The sequence below is a fragment of the Gobio gobio genome, assembly GCF_949357685.1.
Source record: "Gobio gobio genome assembly, chromosome: 11".
NCBI classification, from domain to species: Eukaryota; Metazoa; Chordata; class Actinopteri; order Cypriniformes; family Gobionidae; genus Gobio; species Gobio gobio.
In genome coordinates this window covers 13,565,849-13,590,146 of record NC_137104.1, presented here as the reverse complement: position 1 = coordinate 13,590,146, position 24,298 = coordinate 13,565,849, and the positions used below count along the sequence as shown (strand labels likewise).

Genomic DNA, 24,298 nt, shown 5'->3' with positions numbered 1-24,298 from the left:
TGGGATTTTTTTCATCATCCATTTCATACAATTGTATTACAGATGAATAAACTCTATATAAAAGTATTTAATTTACAAGTGTCATGCTTGTCATTACTGCTTTATTTATTCAGAAAAAGAAGTAACGTCAAGTTATTTGTGTATTCTACTTCTCATTTTATTACTATAACAACAGCACCCCCACTATATATATATATATATATATATAAATAACACATTCTAGCGGCCGGGCACTAGGACCTGAGAGTGAGGAGTCACTGTTGAATGTCACGTCCTTCTGAAAATCAAATCAGCATTTAAAAACTGTCAATATAAATCACCATACATGCAATGTATTTGCTTGGTTTTGCTTTTTGACATACAAGTTCACTTCAAGAATGAGCACACTGCTGACATGATCTTATCGCTATAGCACTCCTTGCACACGTGAGTTATTGCAGGCGCATATCAACACGTTATCATATCGGCATAATTTTTTAAATATTTTAAGCGTTTATTGGCCGATTCCGATGTCGTACCGATAATATCATGCATCCCTACAATTAATCATATGATTATATGTATACATAATCAGACTCTTTGCCCAAATTGTGCAGCCCTACAAACAAGCACAGCAAATCTGGAAAAACCTTTTAAAGCGCAATATTTATCAGAAAAATCTGAATTTTCCCCCAAAAGTGCCACCCTAGTTTAGACACCCATCTATAAACTGAAACTGATTTATCACATTTTTCATAGCAAACACATCGACTACTAAATTGATGCATGCAAAGAAGTATAAAACATAATGCATGTCCGTATAGACCATGTTCATGTTCTCCATCTGAATCAGACATTATTTTCCATTAGTATTGTACAGATCTGGATGAACGGAGTTCCCAGAGGCCTTGATTCACCTGCCATCAGTCTTACAATTTCAATTAGATAATTAATCTAATTAGTGCAGATTCATTCTCCTTGCTGCCGCTCTGAAGCGAGCATTAATATTGCTGCTTTTTTGGGTCATAAAGCTCTCACATCAAAAGAAATATGACGAGAAGCCAGCATGGAACTAAGAGGAAATCTGTTCATGGATTCTCAGTCTGACCGTGCATATTAATGCAATTAGCCTATAAAGTGAGATAAAAGTCTACTTTACGGCACGCGTGCTAGCGCAAGAGTCCACTTTACATAATTACAGGGTTCGTCCGAAAGATGAGGGATTGAACCTTTTCCTGGTAGTGAAGTGACTTGAGACAAAGAGAGAAGATTAAAACGTGATTCTTACCTTCGTACACGGCTTTGAAGCCCTGGCCACTCACGGCGTAGTCTGACAGCAGCCATAGTGTAAGTCTGGGTCCTGTGCTGACTATAGGGGCAGGAAGTTGAAACCCCGTCAACCTAAAATGCAGAGAAGGAACAAAGCTCACGTTAACCGAGAGTATTGTTATACAAACCAAACGCTGGAGCTTGGCAGCTGCAAATGTTTAAGTGCCAAACAGACTGCTAAATCTCAATTTCCAGCTTTAACGGAAAATAAACATCTTTTAAAGCTGTTTACTGTGGTGTAAAAGATAACTAGGACAGCACAGGTGATAAGAGAGGGAATTCTGCACAGAATGGGCCACCAGAGACACCATGGCTCATGCACCAATCATCAGAATGGTAGCTAATAAACGCTTTACAGACCTATCAAAATCACAATCAATAGAGCAGCTTAAAGAGCTTATTTCACAGGTCAGAGGTTGCAGATGTAAGCTATTAACTCTGCTTTCAACAGTATGCATGCCAGTGGTGTGACACTATCTAATTGCTGTATTCAAAAATACACTTCACACATTCAGTGACTTGAGTGCACCTTTTCTATGATGAGCATGTTTTCAATTTCTGTATTACATTTTATTTGGATATTTTGGTGACAAACAGTGTTGGGGAAAGTTACTGTCAACAGTAATGAGTTACAACATTGTGTTACTGCTTAACCTCTTAAGCTCTGGGACCATTTTTGGGATTTCCGCCTGGATTTGGCCTACCCAAATTGAAAAGCTTCCCATACCCACATACAGTGGTCTAAATACACAATTTTGGTGTCCCTTAGAAGTTTCATAAACCACTGCTAAAAGTGATAAACATGTAAGTACATGTTGTATAAGCTGTAATAAGCTTTATTATTTTTTTTGCAGGTTTGCGTAATATTCTGAGTTTGCATTTCACGGTTTTTATTTGTTTTGAGGAATACTGAATCTGCTTTTGTGCAAATAAGATGAGTAAATGCATGCTCATTTTTAATCTAGAACTACAATAACCATCAGGTTTAGACAACGCACACAACGCCTCTGCACCTGATTTCTTTCAACATAGGGACATAAAGTACAAATGTAACTTGCGTTACTTATTTGAAAAAGTAACTCAGATATTTTGTAGTAAATTTAAAAGTAATGAGTTACTTTACTAGATACTTGAAAAAAACTAATCCGAGTACATAACCTGCGTTACTTGTAATGCATTACCCCCAACAGTGGGGACAAAATTGTTCAGATATTACAATGAAGAAGATAAAAAGATCTAAAAACCATTCAAGCATAACCTTCCATTATTATTTTACAAGTAATAAAGAAGACAAATGGAAGAAGAGGACATCTCCCTTGAACATCTTCATGATTATGCGTCAAAGTCAATATGTCTCTTAAAAGAGATAAGATCATTTGAAAAAAATTTGACAATTCAAGGTTACATGTGGTTCAGGTTTATTTATTTTTTTGTGATTACCTAAAATGTAATATTTAATCATGAATAACTCATTCTTTGTTTAAAAAAAAACTTGAAAGATTAATAAATTTTTATATAGGAAGGTATAAAGACAATATGTTATTACTTTTTACTTGATGGTTACAACGCATGACATTTTATGAATCATTCAATTCAAAACCAACATATGTATAAAAAGTAGATTTCGAAGAGCTTTAAACTAGATTTTTAAAACAACTTTTTCCTTTTATCTTGGAAACTCTTATACATGTCTGGACCATGCACATAAATAATACTGTAACACATGCTTGCATGTATGAACATAACATTTGTTTTCTTAGTGAAGTATATGTTCATAACCTTCATTAATGCAATGTACTGTTTTGACATGATACCACTAACCGCAACAGAGTGGAAAAATCCGTAGTATGCGGTATGAATGCATCCTGAGGGCTATTTTTTTTTTTTTAGATTAGAACAAAACGGAGCCTCTAGCTGCCAGGTGTGCTCGACAACTGCGCAAATGTGCTCGCATTTCCCCACAGCACCACTATGACCCATAAAGTCCTCCAGGGTGTCAGCAGAGCAGGATGTTAAACCGTGTGATGCAGCTTTAGCTACAGGCAATGCTCTGAGCGTTCATGTTCAGGGACTCGCGTCGGTTTGCCTTTTCAGTCAGATCTGTCATCTTATCTCCATCAGCCCAAACATACCAAACGGTCACCCATCTGCAGCCTAAGCCATTTTATATGCCTTTGCTAGAGATAGACTAATTGAGCTGAACTGTAGGCAGTAGGTGGATGATTCAGACGGGTGAATAGGTATTTCAAAAGACTACAAAAATCATACTTAGAAAGCCATTGTTCAAAGTGACAGCATTTATTGTCTGATTTCCTCAAAAAGAACATTGAAAAGAACATTTTTCCTAAAAAAATAAAATCAGTGATGGTTTGTTACATTGCTCTGCAAGTTGCATGACTCGACCAATGGTGTGAGTTTGGGACCGGACTACCTGTTCATCCAACCAATGACAGGCAGGGGAATGTTTGTAAAACCTGATCTAAATCATTATTATCGTTATTTTAAGGAAACCTTTAAAGGTTACACAAAACACACTGTTTCTGCCTCATGTTCTATCTCATGTAAATCTTGAGTACCTATAGAGTAGTATTGAATACTTCATATCTCCGAAGAGTCTTTAGTTTTATCAGATTTATAAAAGACAGATACGCTGTACCGATTCTTTCTGAAAACAAGCTTGTGCAGGCGTGCAGTGGGTGGAGTTAAGGAGTCACGAGCAGACACACACACACACACACACACACACACACACACGTGCTCATCCGGGAGAAGTGTCCATACAAGGAATTCCTTCCGAACCTTATTCGAATCTTGAAGGAGTGTATTTGGCACAAAATTTGTCCAACTTGTGTTTTGAAATTTTGCCCATGTTTAGAATGAGAACTTCAAAAAAGTTTGGTTTCAGTGACCGGATACTGCGTTTTCGTGTGGAAAAGCGGCCAAACTGCATAGAAAAAGCTGCTGTTTTTTTATTAAAAGTTTTTATTTAAATATATTTTAAAATGTATTTTTTAATGTTTTAAAAAACCCAAAACTTTTGTATGGTAATGTATGTATTGCTTAAAACATTTATATTGCCATTATTTATTCCAAAACCACATGCTGGTATTTTTAACTATGGAAAACAAAAGACAACATTTCCAAAATACAGCACTTGTCATAAAACAACAGGTACATTTTTGGGTGAACTACTCTATTAAAATAAAATGTTTTTTGTTTGTTTGTTTGTTTGTTTGTTCAAAATGCAGCATAGTTCTGGTTTGCCCATTATTTGACTCATTTTCTGACCAAACAGGAGTTCATCAGTGAAGATCACGTCTAGGCTGAGAAGGTAGAAAAGAGGCTCTAGCATGATACCACAACAGATAAACTAAAGACCCAAATAAGGCCGTCTGGACAGGAAGCGGTGGGGTGTGCAGAGGCCAAAGGCAGGCTCCATTAGGAGCGATTTCCACATGGATGAGTACTGCAGCATCCAGTCCAGATCCTCCATTAGAAAAAAGAGCACTTCCCTCTCCAATTATCCCAGGTGCTGCTTTGGGAAGGGAGCAGGGACACTGGAGAAGGAAGAGGGAAGGAGGAGAACAGGTGGTGGTTTACAGAGTTCATTGAAAAGGGAGGAAAGACAGATTGGACTGCGAGGCGTGTATGCGCTTCAGTGATTGTGAGTGTGCTAGGGTTGTACGATATCACAATTTTAGATTGTGAATGATTAAATTGTTTCCCTTTTGAAGAGAGATCATAGTACTGTGTTACAGTGTACATTTTATCAGCTGCAGTTCCGGTGCCTCCGTCCCAACATACAGTAAAACGCGATGTATATTCACATCACATGTTTAGCAATGCAGCATTTATGCTCATGTGACATTGCAGTTCTTGGCCATCATGAATCCGTGCCTTAGGTCTTAGTGACAGCAGCCTAATAAACCTGCTGTCGTCATTAATGTTAATCAAAAAAACAAAAGACAAAGAGAAAATCCCTCATTGCTCTTGCCTGAAGAATCCAAGAATCCGTTGATATTTAATTCATATAGTGAAGTCTATGTAGTCTTTTATTTTTAAATTTGTTTATTCAATTTCGAACTTGAATGCTACTGTTTAAATACACATACTGTAGCTGAAACTGTTTATTTCATTTGTATCTTATATTGTATTTGCTGTTTTATTTGTAATTTGCATCTTTGAGTCATAGGAGGCAAGGGAGACACAGCCTACTAAAACTTTTGAGGTGAAAATGGGATTTAATGCGAATACAATTCCCAGTTATTAATTCCATTTCATGTCTCAGTGTGTGTATTTTTTGCTGGTAATTTCACCACTGTAACAACACCAAAAAATATTACTGAAGATGGAAGCATCGCTGCTCTTCCCCAGACGTGTTGAATCTACCGATGTAATTACAACTACACAGAAAACTGAGCTAAGGCGAGTCTGACAGGGTAGAGGAGGAGAGAGGGAGGCAGAATCCATAGCCAGAGACTTTTTGACTCTGCTGGTAAAAATGAATTAGCCAATCACCATCAAATCTTCCATTCGGAAAATTGTGTTAAGTTCAGTCTGAAAGGATAAAGGAAGAGAGGAGAAGACAAATCCATAACCTTTTACCTCAGTTGTTAAATAAAATTTACAAACACCATTGAGTATTTCACTTTCAGCTGTTGAGTGTTTTTTTTTTTTGTAAAATGTAAACAGCTACCACTGATAATGTACCAACTCCCGCAATTATTGAGAGAAGAGATCTTGAATATTTGACTGATTAGATATTAGAACATTTTCTGTCTAAACATGACCAAAAGACATTTTAAAGGTGTTAAGCCAAAATACAGAAATAAATAAATAATAAAATCAAAATGAATCCTAGAGAGGTGATGCCCAGACCGCTACAATTTAGTGTGTCGCCTCTATTTTAAAACCAACCAGCCGCCACTGATTTTTAATAAAAAAGACAAAATAATAATAGTATTAATAATAGTATCGCCAACCCCTACTTAATGGTCTAAATTGTCTGTCATTCTTTTTTTTCTTTTGTTAACTTGTAAGCCTTTAAAAAAAAAAAAGGAAAATTAGTTTGGTTATACTGCTGCAGTGATTTATAAAATAGTGTTAAAAACCAACATTAAAAAGAATCATGATTGTGATCCTGTCTGAAAAAAATGTGATATGATATGCCATACTGCCCACCTCTAGTCTGTATTTGCATGCAGTCTGCTGATAATATAAGTGTAAAAATATTCTAGTACGCATCGTTTTAATGTGAGTATCGGTATGAGTGTGTTCTCAAAATGTGTGCGTGTGTGATAGGAAGAGGGTGTCACTGTAGAAATTCCCCTGATTAAAGCCATCCGTAAACACCCCACCCGCCCTCCTCAAGCCTTCAGGAGCTCCAAGCACAAGCTGATTTACTGAGTCCTGCACTGCTTCATAATAAAATGTGATTAAATGGAATGTCAGGCGGTGAATAATGAACCTCGCCGTCCAACCACTGTCACCACACATCAGAGTGGCTACCATTGCTGGTGTCCCACACTACAGTTCTCAGCACTAAACTATAACTGGGGTTAACACTAAACTGGCCACATTAGCATAGTTGGCACTATCTGGATTTCAGACATGGCCTTGCTCCAATAATAATGGAAGCTGATACTGTATCTGCACAGCATGTTTCAAGGAAGCAAAAGCTAGCATCCCAAAAGTCTCTTAATGACTCATGGGTGTGCTTTGGGCATAACGTGCGTTAAACCAATCCGAGTCTCATCTCCCGTTCCCTTTAAAACCTGTTGCGCTCACACATAGCGGAATTACACATTTACATAGCGGAATTGGCCCCACTTTATATTAGGTGGCTTTAACTACTATGTATTTACATCAAAAAATAAGTACAATGTACTTACTGTGTTCATACTGTATTGCAAAACTCCTTTGCTGATATTGAGGTGGGATACGGGTAAAGTTAGGGACAGGTGTGTTGGTAAGGGTAAGTTTAAGTTTAAGGGTAGGGTTAGGTGTAATGGAAGGGTCAGCAGTGTAATTACATCTGTAATTAATTTGTGTAGTTACATTTGTAATTACATGCAGGTATTTTTCAAAATGTAATTACAATGTAAAAACATGTATGTATACAATAAGTGCATTGTATCAAATGATTAATTAAAATGTTAGTACATAGTACACTCTAAAAAAAAAAAGGTTCTATATTGCACCAAAAATGGTTCTTGGCTAGTAATCATAGGGGAACCTTTTTTAGTGCTATATAGCACCAATTTTGGTGCTTCAGTGGTTCTTCAGCGGTTCTTCAGAGGTTCTTCAGAGGTTCTTCAGCGGTTCTTCAGAGGTTCTTCAGAGGTTCTTCACCGGTTCTTTGACTAAGGTGCTATATAGCACCTCTGAAGAACCGCTGAAGAACCACTGAAGCACCAAAATTGGTGCTATATAGCACTAAAAAAGGTTCCCCTATGATTACGAGCCTTTTTTTTTTAGAGTTAAGCCCACCTAATATAAAGTGGGTCTGCGGAATTTGCGAGCGGAAAGACTGAACGCTTCTCCAGAAGAATCCTTTTATTTTTAATATTTAAACATGTTTGTGTGCTGCTGCGCATCCCTGTGTGTGTAATAAGCAGAGTGTACGCGCACTGTGCACCCGCCTATAGGCACATATTACTAACGCGCCCTTTTTAAGTTGCCTCAAAAACGCAACGCACCAACAATGCGCCTGAACACACCGCGTTTTCAGACCAGCACGCCCATGGCACTTGCGTCGCATTGTGCCCGGTGTATGATAGGGCCCTGTGTCTTATAACCGCTCATGGAATGAGATGCTGATACAACAAATGCTACCAAAACCACCTGCTTGCTTTTCTTAAACAACACGTTAACAGCATCACACTAAAGTAGGCTGGCCTTTCACTAATCTCATGGAAGGTGGGAATCGCTGAGCCAGCCATATTCCAGCAGGAAGAAGGACACCCTGGAGAGAGGAAAGAAAGAGAGGGGAAAACGGATGCAGGGCCGGGAATCTGACAGGCAAGCAGAGCGAAAACATTAGGGGATAAATTATAGAGAAAGTGCAAGGGTGAGTGAGGAATACGTTATGTGTGTATGCATCTTTCAATCCTATGACATATTCCGGTGTAGCTGAGATCTGAAGTGAATGAATCGACAGCTTGTTTCTTTGGGGGAGAGGCGAAGAGGCGAATCTCTTCTTTGGGGGAGGGAAATCTGCAAGCTCATCTAAAGTTATATGTGAAATGTCCATAAACAATTGGGTTCTTCTATACATTGTCCTGCCCAGATGGATTCACAAAGCCCACCTGTAGGCCAGAGGTATGAGGTGAGGTGAACTGGATTGATGGTGCTCTCAGCGCAGACTGCTGCGTCCAACACAATCACTGCTGTAACTCTCTCGTCTTCAAGGACTCGGAGCATTCCTGGGTGGCAGCAGTTATGCGCCCACTGGAGCGCCTCGGAGTGGCTAACGTCCAGGGTAAAAGCAGTCCAATTATCCTCTCCTGCCATTATTTCCAACCTTCATAAACACATGCTTCTCCATTCCACCGACCCACACACATCTCCACTCAAACACCTCTCGCCCTGCCACCGGAGCTATTTTTGCACTGCTACCATGATGGGTGGATAGTGCAAGTCTGTCATGGCTCGTGATATGTACGATGAGTGGTTTAGTGCTTGAGACTGGATTACTGTAATGTATCTGACTTAAGAGTACACACAGAATGGAAAGCAAACAGACACGCCAACCGAGGCCTCGGCCATCTGCTAGAAACATCTGCGGGGAACTGCATTACAGTGTCGTGCAAGATCCTATCCACACTTTCTCAATGCCTGTTTGAATACAGAGCGTGTTATTTGATATCTTGTAGTAGCTAATCAGCTAACACTATGCTATGCTAGTCAGCTAAGCTGCTAGCTAACTGACTACCTGAAATAAAGAAAGGGACATGTTTAATTTGACCATTTTTTACTTTGGTAATAAAATGTGACATATAATTTAAAAGTCATTTATTCTCATTCAAATGTTAATCAATGTACTCTAAAGTGATTTTATATGATTTCTAATCAGGCATGGAATAGGGTACCCATAAATAGAGTGTCATTCTTTGTCACAGCCAAATAAATGGTTTCGAGGTCCAAGGGCTGTAGGATCTTGCAAGACTCTAGGCTTTCTAAGACATAAATCACAATTGAGAGAATCCAAAATGGAAGTCCTCCTTTTGATCTCTTGTTATATGTGATCAAGCACCGGCTGCATTGGTAGTGAAAGATATCTAGAAAGGTCTGTACCGTGCAAAGTCCTCAAATCAAATATCATCTCCATGGTGATACCTCATTAGCCTGTTTGGTTTGGTTCAGTTCATGTCAGCGCAATCGATGTCAGCATAAATACCACCTATTGGTTTCAAATATTGTGGAAGTTAAATATTACTGTAAATATTTATATTTTAATCTTTAAGAATATATGACTAGTAAAAGGGTTTAACCTTAATATATTTATATATAAAAAAAAGCCATCATAACACATATTTGCTCTTTCTCAGTTGCTTGGTTGGCTCAAGTGTGCAAACTGGATACTGCTATCATTGCTTTATTTACCAACTCATAAACAAACAAATATGTTGAAGTAAATAAATGAAAGTGTGCAAAAGTAATAAATAATAAAATAATAATATAAGCAAAAATAAATCATCTAATCATCCCCATTTACACTGATCACTCCCTCCTCTTCACCGATAAGCTTTTTTACTATTCATCCTATTCGGTGGATGCTGCACATTGGTGGTGGTTGAGAAGATTCCCCCTTATAAATGTAAAAAAAAAGCACTTTGAGAGTCGAGAAAAAGCTCTGTATATTAGTATTATTATTATACATCATATAAATAAAGCATAAAAGCATAAAAATAAAAGCCAATAATGTAACAAAAATCATTAAAGCATAAATAAAAAAATATTAGAATTTTTGGTTTCGGCCCAGAATTTTCATTTCGCTGATATAATGAAATGTTTGTGATAACTGTCTGTGCAACTCCCCATTCAGAGTACTAGCTCAGCACTTAACGAACAGGGAGTCCCACTCTCAACAGCCTTCCTGTGCCCTCCTACTATCCCCACAGCACAAAAACACTGAGGTATCGGAGCAAAAATATTCACTTCTAATTTCAATCTACAGCAATAACCCTTTTCTCAAACAATTAGGCCATCAATTCTGTTTAGCCAACGTTTCAACTAATGCGCTGAGTCATTTGTCCTGAAGCTCAGTTGGAAGTTCTTGATGTCACGTCTCCGCCACCTGCTTTTCAGAGTTCTGCCTTTTAAATGCTACTTCAGTTCAGACTTTGAATACATGGTAAACCATTAAAAAAAACACGACCAAAAAATGTATAAAAATGAAGAGAGAGAATATAAAACAAAGAGTAGGGCCCTATGATTTCCAAGATGCAGAAAACACGGACGGAATCGGGGAATCCAGCCATAAAAACTTAAATCAAACTGCGACACAGACTTGTGTCCGTGAATATTAAACCGCAAAAAGACTATTTGACAATGAAATTGTCATCACTATATAATAGGGGTGTAACGGATCGCAGTTGATCCGTGATCCATACGGATCACGACCTGCGGTTCGGCACGCACGTGACCCGCGGATTTATTGTGCATTTTTTTTAAACTTGTGGATTTGTTTAGCGATCTGAATTGTTTAGTGATCGCAGACTAAAAGACAGTTTTTCTGCCGATATTGCTTTTTAAGTGATCTCGTTCCTTTAAACTCGATGCGGAGTTTCAGAGAAATACATGTGTTCACGTGAACAGGGCATGTTAATCAGTCAGTGGCAAGCAGAAAAGTAGAAGAACTTGAAAAGCCTCCCGCATTATTCAAATCGCATGTATGGGAGCATTTTGGCTTCCCCGTAAAATATAATGATGACGGAAGAAGGGTGGTGGTCAAAACTGTAACATTATGTAGGCACTATGGCACGAGAAAGCCATATGAAAATGGCGCATACATCGAGCATGGCACCTGCTGACGCCCGCTTCACACATACTCCGTTTGCAGTGCGTATGCGGTGCGTATTTTTTCCGTACCCATGTTAACGGATACAGCTTTCACTGCACGCAGCTTCGGCCCGTCAGTGCGTTCAGGAGCGCGTAGCCATACAGCTGTGCTGATCGTTTCCGATTTTTTTGATGTGCTGGCGCTGAATTAAAGTGACAGCGCATCCGCATTAAAACAAACATGCATCGATGCGAAAATCTAGTAATTCCTATGAGTAATTCCACCACAGATGCATATAATGTAACGTCTACTCTGTTTCAAAGTCAACACATGGCTTTTTGCGTCGAGTAAAGCAAGGAAAACAGCCTTTAAGTAAACAAGGAGAAATAATGGAGAGCACCTGTCCTTTCTTGGAGGTGGAAAAACAAAGTTCTTTATGACCTTCAGGATTTTTTGTAAAAAGATTTAAAAATGAAAGAAAAGTATAAGTTTTAATTTAAAATGTTTGTTATTTTAACATAGTCTATTGTCTGTTTTGCAATTTGCATGAGCAACGTAATATATACATCTAAAGTAGGTATTAGGCTATATAAATACAAAGTAATGAATTCAATAAAACGTTGTTTAAGTGTAGTGCGTTTAAACTAGGGCTGAAACGATTCATCGAGTTACTCGATTAACTCGATTACAAAAATTCCTCGAGGCAAAAATTCTGCCTCGAAGCCTCGTTAAATTCCTATGACGCGCACTATACGCGCAGGGATCTGATTCACACGGACCGCTGTTCTATGTTCAGGAAGCACACCATAGCGCGTGATACATTTTGAATTTAGTTAAGATTCTAGATGCCCAGAATCACTATAGTAACTGCATGTTTTACACAGTTTATGTAAGTTGATTACCGTTCTTATAGCTGCCACACACACACACACACACACGCGCGCGCGGCACGTGCAACCCCCGAAGCCAGATCGCTTTCACTTTCATCCTCATAAAGTTTGTCAAGTAAATGCTTTTAAAGCCTTGCCAGTTTGAACATTGAAGCGGTTGTGCACTATTCAAAAACAACAATACGGAAAACTTATCCGTTCAGTGCTCAGCTTTTTTCTGTGACACGGAGAGTTGAGCCGTGTCGCGTCTTTGACAACGAGCGCGCGCCCTGAAGGCAGACCTCTTTTCGCGTGAAGATCGCGCACGGAGAGCAGCGCAGAACTGATAGTGGAAAATCAGTAACACACACACACGCATGCACCCTCCTCTCTCTCTCTCTCGCGCCAGTCAGACCAATCGTGGCAATGCATCACATATGCTTAAACTTGTATGTAGCCACGCAACAATAATTTCAGCTTGCGTTCACTGTATACACCCGGACGTGATGTTGTGACGCGATTTTTCGAACGGATGCTTCACCTTAAATGCACCACTATGCAAGTGATGCAAGCCAAATGCAGGGCTCTATAGAGTGCCGAAGTAATGACGTCACTTTGTAGGCAAAAACGCGGAAGTGAGTTAGCATTTTAGCCCTTTGGGTTCCCTCGCCCTAAAGTCTATGAATGGGTTTTTGCTAAATCGCCTGAAATAAGGTCTGTGGTTAACAAAGCCTCTATATATTTTCACGTTTTAATCTATGACATAAAACACACTAGTTATAACCTGCTTGTGATTTTTTTAAGACTTTATTGTGTCTTAAAAACGATGGTTGCTAACAAGTTGCTAAAAGGGACTACATCCTTTGGCGGGGACTTTAGACGTCATCGTGACAAACAGGCAATCTCTCACTAGCCCGCGTTTCAGCCTAAGAATGAAGAACTTATGTGGCGTGAATAAACCGCGCTATTCGCGCAAAGTTGGATGCTTGAACATTTGGAGTTTACTCTCTTCACATGTTTGTCTCGTTGAGAAATGGCTGACATGGGCTGTGTTTACACGTCTTTTTGTGTTAAAATCTACTGTTAATGTGTGACAAAACTTAGTTTTAAGACTTTTTCAGTCGATAATGTAGTTGTTTAAAGCTCAAATCTGTGGTTTATTTATAAGAAGAGTGCCTATTTAAACATTTTATCTGGTGTTATCGGAGTTGTGAGCTCCAGTGAGTCAGCGGCGGTCAGCGCTTGTTTAGCCGGCGAGAGTTGACTTTCCTCGGCTAGTCCTTCTGCCGTCTGCCGTTGGCTCTGATGTCTCTGTGGCGTCTCCAGCTATAATTAATCTTGTGGAGATTTAACGGCCCATATTTGCTCTCATGGATCTATAATTTCTCATGGCCCATTTTCACGTCTCAGGTTGGTTTTAGTCAAATTTGATTTATTCAGATGGTTATTTATTTATTTTATCTTGTTAACACCAAGAGTTCCTTGTTAACCTATAAACCATATAGGTTATGTTAACACCAAAAGTTTTCATGTAATAAATGGAACGCAAATAAAAATAGTCTCCTCCCCCTTTTATTCTGATCCGAAAAGTGATCCGATCCGTGACTCATGATCCGTAGTGCGATCCGAACCGTGAGTTTTGTGATCCGTTGCACCACTACTATATAAGTCGTTATTTAGGGTTTTTTTGCACACAAAAACTATTCTCGCCGATTCATAAAGTTATTTTAGAACCACTGTAGTGAGATGGACTTTGTAACGACGTCTTTAGTACCTTTTAAGGGTCTTGAGAGTGAACCGTGTCATTGTGCCTTTCAGAGCCATCAGATTTCAACTAAAATATCTTCATTTGTGTTCCGAAGATCAACGGAGGTCTTACGGGTGTCGAACGACATGAGGGTAAGTAATTAATTACAGAATTTTCATTTTTGGGTGAACTAACCCTTTAAATGAATCAGCCGTTTCACTGAATCGACTCAATGACTCGCTCATTAAGACGGTCACATGCTGCCACCTACTGGTGGTTTAGTTTCATCTTTCCAACATTTCTTATTTGTATATTCAAATATATTTAAAATAATCTCATAACATTATTCAATGCAGTTGTCATTTTTCAGTGTAAATGATTTAATTTGATTGGTAACTGCCCTATAGTGTCTTATTCGAATTTAATTTATAGATCAAATTAAAGAATATAGAAGGAAAGCTGAAGCACATCCTATATTTAATAAGATTATGGAAAAATGCCTTTTATAAAAAGGTAAAAATATCACAAATATGCATATTTAAATATGTCAAAGCTGATTGAACACTGGTAAGAATATTGCTTCAGAATAGATTATATTTACAAAAAAATGTGAATGACAGATTTACTTGTCCGAAAGACAAGTGTGTGAACAGGCTTAATGTCGAGCCCTGAATATATATATACATAAAATTGAATCCAGAAAATTTAAAAACGAAAACACAAATAAAATGGAATTTAAGGGGGGTGGGTGTTTCAAAGAGCCCTAAATAGACATGTATTTTGATTATTAACATTTAATCTCACCATTAAAATGGGAGTCCAAAAATTTTTATATGGAAAAAACGGAATTTAGAAAGAAGAAAAAATTAATTTTGGAAAAATGAAACAGATTTCATAGGGCCAATATTTCAGGAGGTGCAAATACTGAAGGGGAGTGAGGTTGAGCTAGAAGAAAAATAGTAGCGCAGGCTAAATTATTCAGAGTGGAGAAGCAGTGATATAATACTGTGCTGATCAGGCAGAGGAATTTTAGAGCCATAAAAAGCCCTGAAAAAAAGAAAGACGGAAAGATGAGTTATCGATGGGTGAGCACAGTGGCAAAACTCATCACTAGGGGATAAATGGTCCTAAATGGCTGTGGAGCTTTTAAACATTGCGTCTATAATGGCCATCTGCACTCCCCGATCACACACGCTGCTCTGGGCACTCATCAAAAATATGCACACAACACTGATAACCCTTGTGACCAAAATACCCACAATCCACTTCAGTCCGTCCTCTATGGCCTCTCTTACATTCACCAAGTGTTCCCAAACAAGATTTTCCCTTGCTAGGCCTCTTAAACATACAGTATATTAGCACACATGCTCTACACAAGAACCCATCGAGACAAAATAATAAACCGGTTGAGGCCGGGGTCGATGGATGGAATGCCATGACATTGTTTTGCTTAATCCGTGTAACAGTTAGGGATTTGAAAACGTGTGTTTCATTTCACACTCTTTGACTGATGATGGGGAGCAAATTCGAGTAAATGGCTTGACACTTATTACCACAAGAGCTTACACCTCACAGTCATCATACAGGCCTCAGAAAAGCGCACAGTTCTCCATAGACCGAGAATGTAGTGACGTTGTCCCTGCCGTCAATATTCAGTCCAGCTGAAGTCCATACATTTCCATGCTGGGCCAATTGGTAGTTATTAAGCCTAGCAATGCTGCATTGGTGTGCCATGCACTTTCATTCAAAACCATTTCTTTTTGGCTCTGATATATTCAAAGGAGAGCAACAGATTCATTGGCGGTGTTGCAAAAGGTGCAAAAAGGGTGCATCCTAACTGGAATGGACTGATCTAGAACTCCCTACATAGGGAGCAAAACACTGTGTGACATACAATACAATGTATATACTATCATTGTATTTATTCATATTTTGAATTAGCTTTTTTTAAGATTATTTTAATTTTACTTTTTTAATACTAAACTTAGCATACATTTATTTTTATTTTAGATTCAGTCAATTTAATATTGGGTAAAATATGTTTTATAGGCATTTAAGTATTTGTTTACACTTTCTTGGTAACATTATTTTACATAGTAATTACGCATAATTTACTGTTATTATTACTAACCCTTAATCAAACCCTAATCCTATCCTAACCCTATAGTAAGTACATGTTGTTAATTATTATTAATCAGAACTTAAATATATAATTACACTGTAACAATGACATCTTAAAATAAAGTGTAACCTACTACACTAAAAGTGTAACGTACTGAGTAATATTAATTAACTATATGCACTTACTATAGAGTCACGGTTAGGGTTATGTTTTTGTTTAGTTACTTGTAATTATGCATAATTTACTGTTATTACCATAGTAAGTAAATGTAGTAACGTGTAACTACGTCACCTTAAAATAAAGTGTTTTTTTTATTATTATTTTTTTATCTATGTTCATGCAATATGCAATGCTTTTTTATTGAAGCTTCCACCACAGAATAAAACATTTTAAAACATATTTGAAATTTTTTATCTCACAATTGCAAGTTTACATCTCGCAATTCTGAAAAAAAAATCAGTATAAACTGCGCAATTGCGTGTTACAAAGTCAGAATTGCATGATATAAAGTCGCAATTCGGACTTTGGCGAGTTCACATCTCGCACAAAATGGCGAGTTCACATCTCGCAATTCTGACTTTTTCTCAGCTAAAAAGTGATATAAAGTTGCAGTTGCGTGTTATAAAGTGAGAATTGAAATATAAAGTCAGAATTGCAAGTTATAAAATTGCAATTTTGAGAAAAGCAATTATATCTACATTTTGACTATAACACGCATTTGCGAGTTTATATCTCGCAATTCTGACTTTAAAACTCGCAACTGCGACTTCATATACCTTTTTAGCTGAGAAAAAGTCAGACTTGCGAGATGTAAACTCTGAAAAGTCAGAATTGTGAGATAAAAACTTAATATCAACAATGTCTTTGTCGATGGATAGAACAAGGTCTCTATCTTAATTTTTTTCTGATAATCCATTTCACTTGAATGTACATCACATTATGGAAGAAAAGGATCTGTTGCTACTTCAGTTACATTGTGACTTTTAAATCAGTCCTTCCAGAAAAATGCAGATTTTTTTTTGTGATTGCTGCGGGCAAAAATCCTTGATTTTGCAGCACGTTTTCTTAAAAATGCGATGGAATATGCGGGATATTTATGCAATTTTACACGATTTTTACAAACACTGCGGTTTGATGAAAAAGAGGGAAAAAAAGTGATTTTCCCAACACCCTGTTCTCACTAGGCTACAACCTTAATGTAAATAGTCATTTCCTATTACTTCCTATGATAAGCAAGCATACTACATCACAGAAAGTGCTGGGAATATTTAAGTTCTCATCTTGTTTTATTTCAGACCTTAATAAACACATGGCTCAAACTTACAAAGTTCTACAGAGTTAAACAAGTTCTGTAGCTTTACGGAAGGAATATGCTACAACTTCTGTAAAAATGAATAAATAAAATATTTAAAAAAATTAAAATGTGTGCTTCCTGTTTTACAGAGGTAGCTACAAAACACACATCTTCTGTTAAAATAAGTGCTTCCAATGCACAAAGTGCAATCTCTTACTGTAACATAAATTTACATACTACTAATATACTTACAACTGTAAGGTTTTTGAACCTAGTATGATTTAACCCACTGGTAACAAAAAAGTGCAATCTTACAACTGTAAAGTTGCATCAACTCCTGAATGTCATGTAACACATCGGGAAACTGCTTTGCACGGTCTTTTGCGCTTATTTTTGTTGGCAAATGAGAATGATTTGCGTGCTTCATCATGGTTTCATCGCGGGGTTTGCAGCTTTTCGATGATGTTCACGTTGCGTAATTACGTCACTTCGTAACGTCCCCATGGCAATAGGAGGAAATGGCTGCTCTTGTGTGAAGTAAACGCAAAATTTTTCAACTTTCTGCTAAGACTTTTTTGCAACGAAAATGCGGGGATTAAGAAATTATACAAACCCAGCATATTTTGTGCTCGGAAATCAGCAATTTATGCTGTGAAAGTGTGGCGTATTTGAAAAAAATGCACCCCTGCATAAATATACGGACTGGCTGATTATGCATTGAATTATGCGATCACATAATCACGTTTTTCTGGAGGGACTGTTAAATGCCGTCTAGGTAGGCAGCTCACTATAGGTTTTGAGATTAACATGTCATACTTGAGTGCATTTGAAGAACAAAATATAAGCTCTCACAAAGGTCTTTAAGCATTCTACAGTATTACTGTTACATTCTTGTTCTTGGAAAATTAACTAGACTAAAACTGATGATAGGTACTTATTTCTACTCATATGATAAAGAACAAGCGATGAAGAGGTAATGTTCTTAAAAAAAAAAAAAGAATAACAAATCAATCAAAATGCATCATTCTAAGCAGGTCTGTACCAATAATCAGAGCATCACAAATGAATCCATATTCCAGCCAACTGTTTGCAATTAAATTTTTAATTGGATATTGAGACACAGATGGAGGAAGGAAAGAGTGTCGAAGACCTTCTCCCCAGTTATTTCTCTTTTTCTCTGGGATTTTTTCTTTGGTTTCCCCGTTCCATCTTTTCCTTTTTCCCTTAGTTGCCCGCCCGCCATTCCTACATGTTCCTCTTTCATCTTTTTATTCTCTCTCTCTCTCTCTTACTTACTCACTCAGCCCTACAGACTCTGAGATTAATTATTCAAATGTTATCTTCATTGCCAAAGTGTGAGTTAGGAAGGAAGCTCCGGGCTTCAGCCGCTACCTAATCCTGACTCTTTCAAAAAGCATTCAGCCTTGGAGGCCACGGACGAAATTGCATTATTTGTACATCAGTTTATTTTATTGTTCTTCCCTCCTCACAGTCTCCCACAGCAGTGTGTCTAAATTCTAATAAACTCCAAAACAAGGTTTAGCCACTGATTTGATTAGATGCAAAAGGGCATCAGGAACACATTGACCGTTGCTGAGAGACTCCCTCAATCTCACTTTCATGCTCTGTTTCTTCCTCTTTCTATCTCTCTCTGTCTCTCTTTCCCTTCCCCATTACCTTTCCTCTCAGCCTGACTATGTGTGGCTCCGTTGTTATTTGTCTTTGTCTCTATCTCCACCCTCTTCGTCCACACTATTTTTTGCTGCCCATAGACAGGTGGAAAACAATCTGTCACTCACGGAGCTTGTCGGAGCAATATGCACAGCTAGGGGATCCATGCATCCACTCCATTAGGAGGACCTTGGTGGATCCATACTTAGCCATGTTCTCCAGAGGTGCCAAGCACCTTCACATTTACATTCCAGAAGAGATGAACCTTTCACCGACATGCTGACTCACCACTGCAATATGACAAGTACTTTAATTAAAGGAGTTAATTGAAGCCACTTCCTCCCGGCTCTTAACGAGCTTGAAGACGAGTCCCATATTCGCTCCCTCCTCCCCCAATACTCATCTCCATCTCCTCGGCTTCACTGTATTGGCTTATCGACATCAAACAGCCGCTTTGTGCAACAGAAACAAAACAATACAGAACATTAAGTAGGATAAATGGACACTTAAGGTAAATGAGGGTATGAGATGTTTCAGAGAGTGTCGATACCATCTTAAATGGTTAAGCATCATTTCTTTCCACGACCAGTGGCTGGAGAGTTGGTTGCCAGTTACTTAGTTATTTCAATTTCATTCCCTTCACTTCACTGCCCAATCCATCCTTTGCTTAATTAGGTCATTCTACCACACGTTTGAGTTTTCTGCCTCGAAACTAAAGATTCACTGATATTAATAATCAGGCCAATGAGCCGATAATTATTTCATATTAGGGCTGTGTGATTAATCGTAATTGATTTTCGATTTCGGCGTGAAATCGTGCGCGCGCTCCTAGACAGGGTGGAACACGCATAAGCAAAGTATACTATGGGCTTCAGATAGGCGCCTAAAAGGTTAAATAACCTACACACAAATATGCCAAAATGCCATTTTGGTAAATATACCCCAGTAAACACAGTCGGTTATGTCTTAAGTGAATGTAATCTAGGGCTGGGTAAAAAATATCGATTTCTCGATTTTAATCGATTCTCACTTTTACAAAACAATATCGATTCTTAAATCCCAAGAATCGATTAGTCATCCTGTTTTCAGTTAATGAATGAAATAAACATTGTAGCACGCCTCCCATCCAATAAATCACAATAATCTTTGTGCTTTATTTCTATTGATATGAAACAAAGTCTCAGATTTCAACTTAAGTCTATTTTTTTACGAAATTCCAAAACATATACCGTTTTGGTGGTGTGGTGCGAGATCGCTCAGCCGCAGCTCAGCTCTAGAGAACCGGCAGCGCGGAGCAAACATGAACGGATCTTCTCTTCCGCCTTAATACCAGTAACAGCGCGAAATAAACACGAATGAGCTTCAGAAAGATGTAAGTAAAACGGCTTGTAAATGTCATGTAACGTCACATTTTCCTCAGAAAAACCATATCCAGTGTCCATAAACTCATTAGTCAGCTAGAAAAATTAACTCTAGAGAGGAGCATTTTGCTAATTATATGCACCACATTACATAGGCTATTCATTGTCCATGTTCTTCAATATTTAATGCATGAATGTATGAATAAATCTGGCAAGTTTTTATGCAGCCACCATTTAAATATTTATATTTCAAAAATCTAATTAGAATTATGATTATGTAATTGTAAAGTTAGTATAACTTAATTGTGTTTTTTATCTATATAATAATATAGTGTCATTTAAGTGTTTGTATACAAATCTGTTAATTTGTACCTTCAATATTAGTAGGCTAATGTAGTATCCACTGACTCCCATAGTTTACAACATTAGTTCAGAAATTTGTTTTCCTTAAGAAAATGTTCCATGTATTATACCTGATACCCAAAATAATCGATATTGAATTGAATCGAAAAGAATCAAAAATCGAATCGAAAGCTTGAATCGAATTGTGAAATTGGTGTCAATACCCAGCCCAATGTTATCACTGAGAAAGAGCTCATGTGTAACAGTATATTGGGCTCGTGCAGCTTTTAAAGTGACAGCAGCCTAATAAATCTGCTGCAATCATTAAAGTTACTCAAACAAGAAAAGACAAAGATAAAATCACTCACTGCTCTTGAATGAATAAACTCTAGTTTTAATAAGGATCAGCCTATACTTAATGTATACAGCAGTGTTATTTTACATTTGATTACTCTTTTCAATTTCTGTCGCAGGCTATTACTTATCGGAATACCACTGTTCATGAAAATCTAAAGAACTATTTATTAAATTTGTATTTTTGTCTGTTTTGTTTGTAATCTTTTTTATTTCTTTGTTCTTATTGTATTCCTGACTGGTTACTTGTCTTCTGTAACTGTTTTGAGGACTTATTTACATTAATTAACCTAGTATTAGTTTTTGCTGAAGTATTGATAATTGTAAAATATCACTGACATTTAAAATTACACATATCATGAAATAAGACTTTCATTATATCCACCTATAATAATAATAATAACAATAATCGTAATTATGATTTTCGCCATAATCGAGCAGCCTTATTTCATGTTATGGCCGATAACCGTTAATGGCCAATATAGCCTATATATAAATACTAATTGAAACACAAAATAAAAAGTTAAATAAAATTAACTTTAAATGCTACAAGAGATTTTGGAAATCACATTATAATGCAGAGTATGAAAAAAAAAATTGTTTTTAAAGACTCACAAGAGCGTTAGATGACGAGGGAAAATGAGAGTGCAGAATTAAATATCCAATATTGTTAAAGGGTTAGTTCACCCAAAAATGAAAATTCTGTCATTAATTACTCGCCCTCATGTCGTTCGACACCCGTAAGACCTCCGTTCATATTCCGAACACAAATGAAGATATTTTTGTTGAAAGCTGATGGCTGAGAAAGGCTTCAGATAGGCCTCCATTGGCATTCAGTACATTAATACTCCCAAGACCCATAAAAGGCACTTAAAACGTCGTTACAAAGTCCATCTCACCACAGTGGCTCTACAATAATTTTACGATGCGACGACAATAGTATTTGTGCGCAAAAAAAAATCAAAATAACACCTTTATCCAACTTGTTCTTGTCTTCCGTGTGTGCCTCCACGACGCATGCACGAGAATATGACGCAGATCCGGCGCTCGGACACATGACCTAGAAGGGATTTGTTTATAAGCAGAGGAAGACGCACGTGTCTAAGCTGTTGATTTCTACATTGATTGTGCTTTAGATCTCGGCGTAGTTCTCAAAATGGGGCTTAAGTGTGCATTTCATGGATTCCCGAACGCTGGCGCTATGTCATATTCTCGCGCATGCGTCGTGGAGGCACACACGGAAGACAAGAACAAGTTGGATAAAGGTGTTATTTTGATTTTTTTTTGCGCATAAAAACTATTGTCGTCGCATCGTAAAATTATTGTAGAGCCACTGTGGTGTGATGGACTTTGTAACGACGTTTTAAGTGCCTTTTATGGGTCTTGGGAGTATTAATGTACTGAATGCCAATGGAGGCCTATCTGAAGCCTTTCTCAGCCATCAGCTTTCAACTAAAATATCTTTATTTGTGTTCTGAATATGAACTGTCTTACGGGTGTCGAACGACATGAGGGTGAGTAATTAATGACAGAATATTCATTTTTGGGTGAACTAACCCTTTCTCAGCCATCAGCTTTCAACTAAAATATCTTTATTTGTGTTCTGAATATGAACTGTCTTACGGGTGTCGAACGACATGAGGGTGAGTAATTAATGACAGAATATTCATTTTTGGGTGAACTAACCCTTTAAATACAGTTACTATAAAACACAAATTGTACCAATAACTAATATGGAAACATACATTTGTCTAATAGTAGAGATAAATAAAATACAAAAAATAATTAAATAAATAAATAAATAATATCTGCTGATATAAATGGAACCAAGACCTTATAAGACTAATATGTTATATTAGCTGTTACCAACTATTAATATTGGCTAGTAAGCAATATGGAGCTGTGACATTGTTGCCTGATAAATAAATAACATTGTGTTATAACTAAAATAGCACCAATATATTGTGCCTAATCAAACTTCTATGACCATATTCATCTCATAGCAATACCTTGTAAGTATTTGTTCATTTAAAAGCAAGAACCTTCAAGTGCCTTTTGAATCCCATGAGACGTAGCACTCTTAACTTCTGGAGGCCATTCATTACTGATTATTGGGATTTGGCATTCTTTCCAACAATTGCACCACAAACAACTCAGAAGTCAACTTGACTCAATTAACCTTGGTTTAAAAGTCTTTTTCAGATTAATGGAAGACAGCCATCATGCTCAGCATTAGCCTCTCATCTCCTCAGCAAAAAGCATCTTCCTGTTGTCACACACCAGTGAGCTGGAGAGAATACAGACCAACCAACCATATTTTGAGGACAATAAAAGTCAGGAAGTAACATTTGACAGAAGGGCAATCGCAGAAAACGTTGTCTCTCGGTTAGACATACAATCTCACCATCTAAAATCAACTATACAGACATCTTCTACAGGTGTCTCATTACGAAGAAACCCGATCAATTAGACTCATTATCACTTCTTCTCTTGAGAACTGCTTCTGTTACATTTTCAGGAGGTGCGAGCTTAATTTGTTAACACGTTTCACACTTGTGGGGTATACTGATGAGAGCAGGGGATTGAGGGGTGTATTAGAGGAATGAATAAAAAGAGAAATGAACAAATCAGCTGAAAGACTGAGGAGATGCGACAATATGCCCCGGCTTATCGTAAGCCACAGGTAAATGTCATTCAGACTTGTGGCATGTGGCCATACAGGGTATGGGACTGATCTATGAATACTGATTGAAATGAACCCTTGAGCCCCTTGTGATATTCTCTTTTTGATGAGAAAAGGCCTTGTTTGTCAGGTTTCTGATTGACAAGGGGATCTTTGTAGGTTAATAGGCGTTGTCTTTCATACTAACTAATTTCAAGCATAAAAACAAATTCAGCCAAGTGTGTACCACCATACAATCTTTTCGTATTCATCTGTTACTCGTTTCTCTATCTACACTAGAGAACTTCACAAAACAAGTTATACTGCAATATGCATGGTCCTCTATGGGAATTAGTAAAGATACAAACAGTGTCAGCTAGATGACATTTTAATCATAAACATGACCTCTTCACCTCTCATCAGACCAGAGAGATATGATAACATTGCTGGAGGCTGGAACTATACAGAACTGTATAACGGAGAGGAAAAAAAAGACAAGTAATGTTTCTTCCATTTATGGTTCTGCCAATATTACAGCCAACAATAAGTGCTGAGATTTCCATCG

At 37.6% G+C, this 24,298-nt stretch overlaps 1 protein-coding gene across 1 annotated transcript in view; it reads right to left on the bottom strand.

Annotated features, from left to right (window-relative positions):
- Positions 1–24,298, bottom strand: part of csmd2 (CUB and Sushi multiple domains 2) — a gene marked incomplete at both ends in the record, with an annotated part of 367,659 nt that overhangs the window by 297,537 nt on the left and 45,824 nt on the right. The window contains 1 exon segment of the mRNA XM_079829996.1: positions 1,268–1,380. Within this exon segment, the coding sequence (XP_079686122.1) occupies positions 1,268–1,380 (113 nt within the window).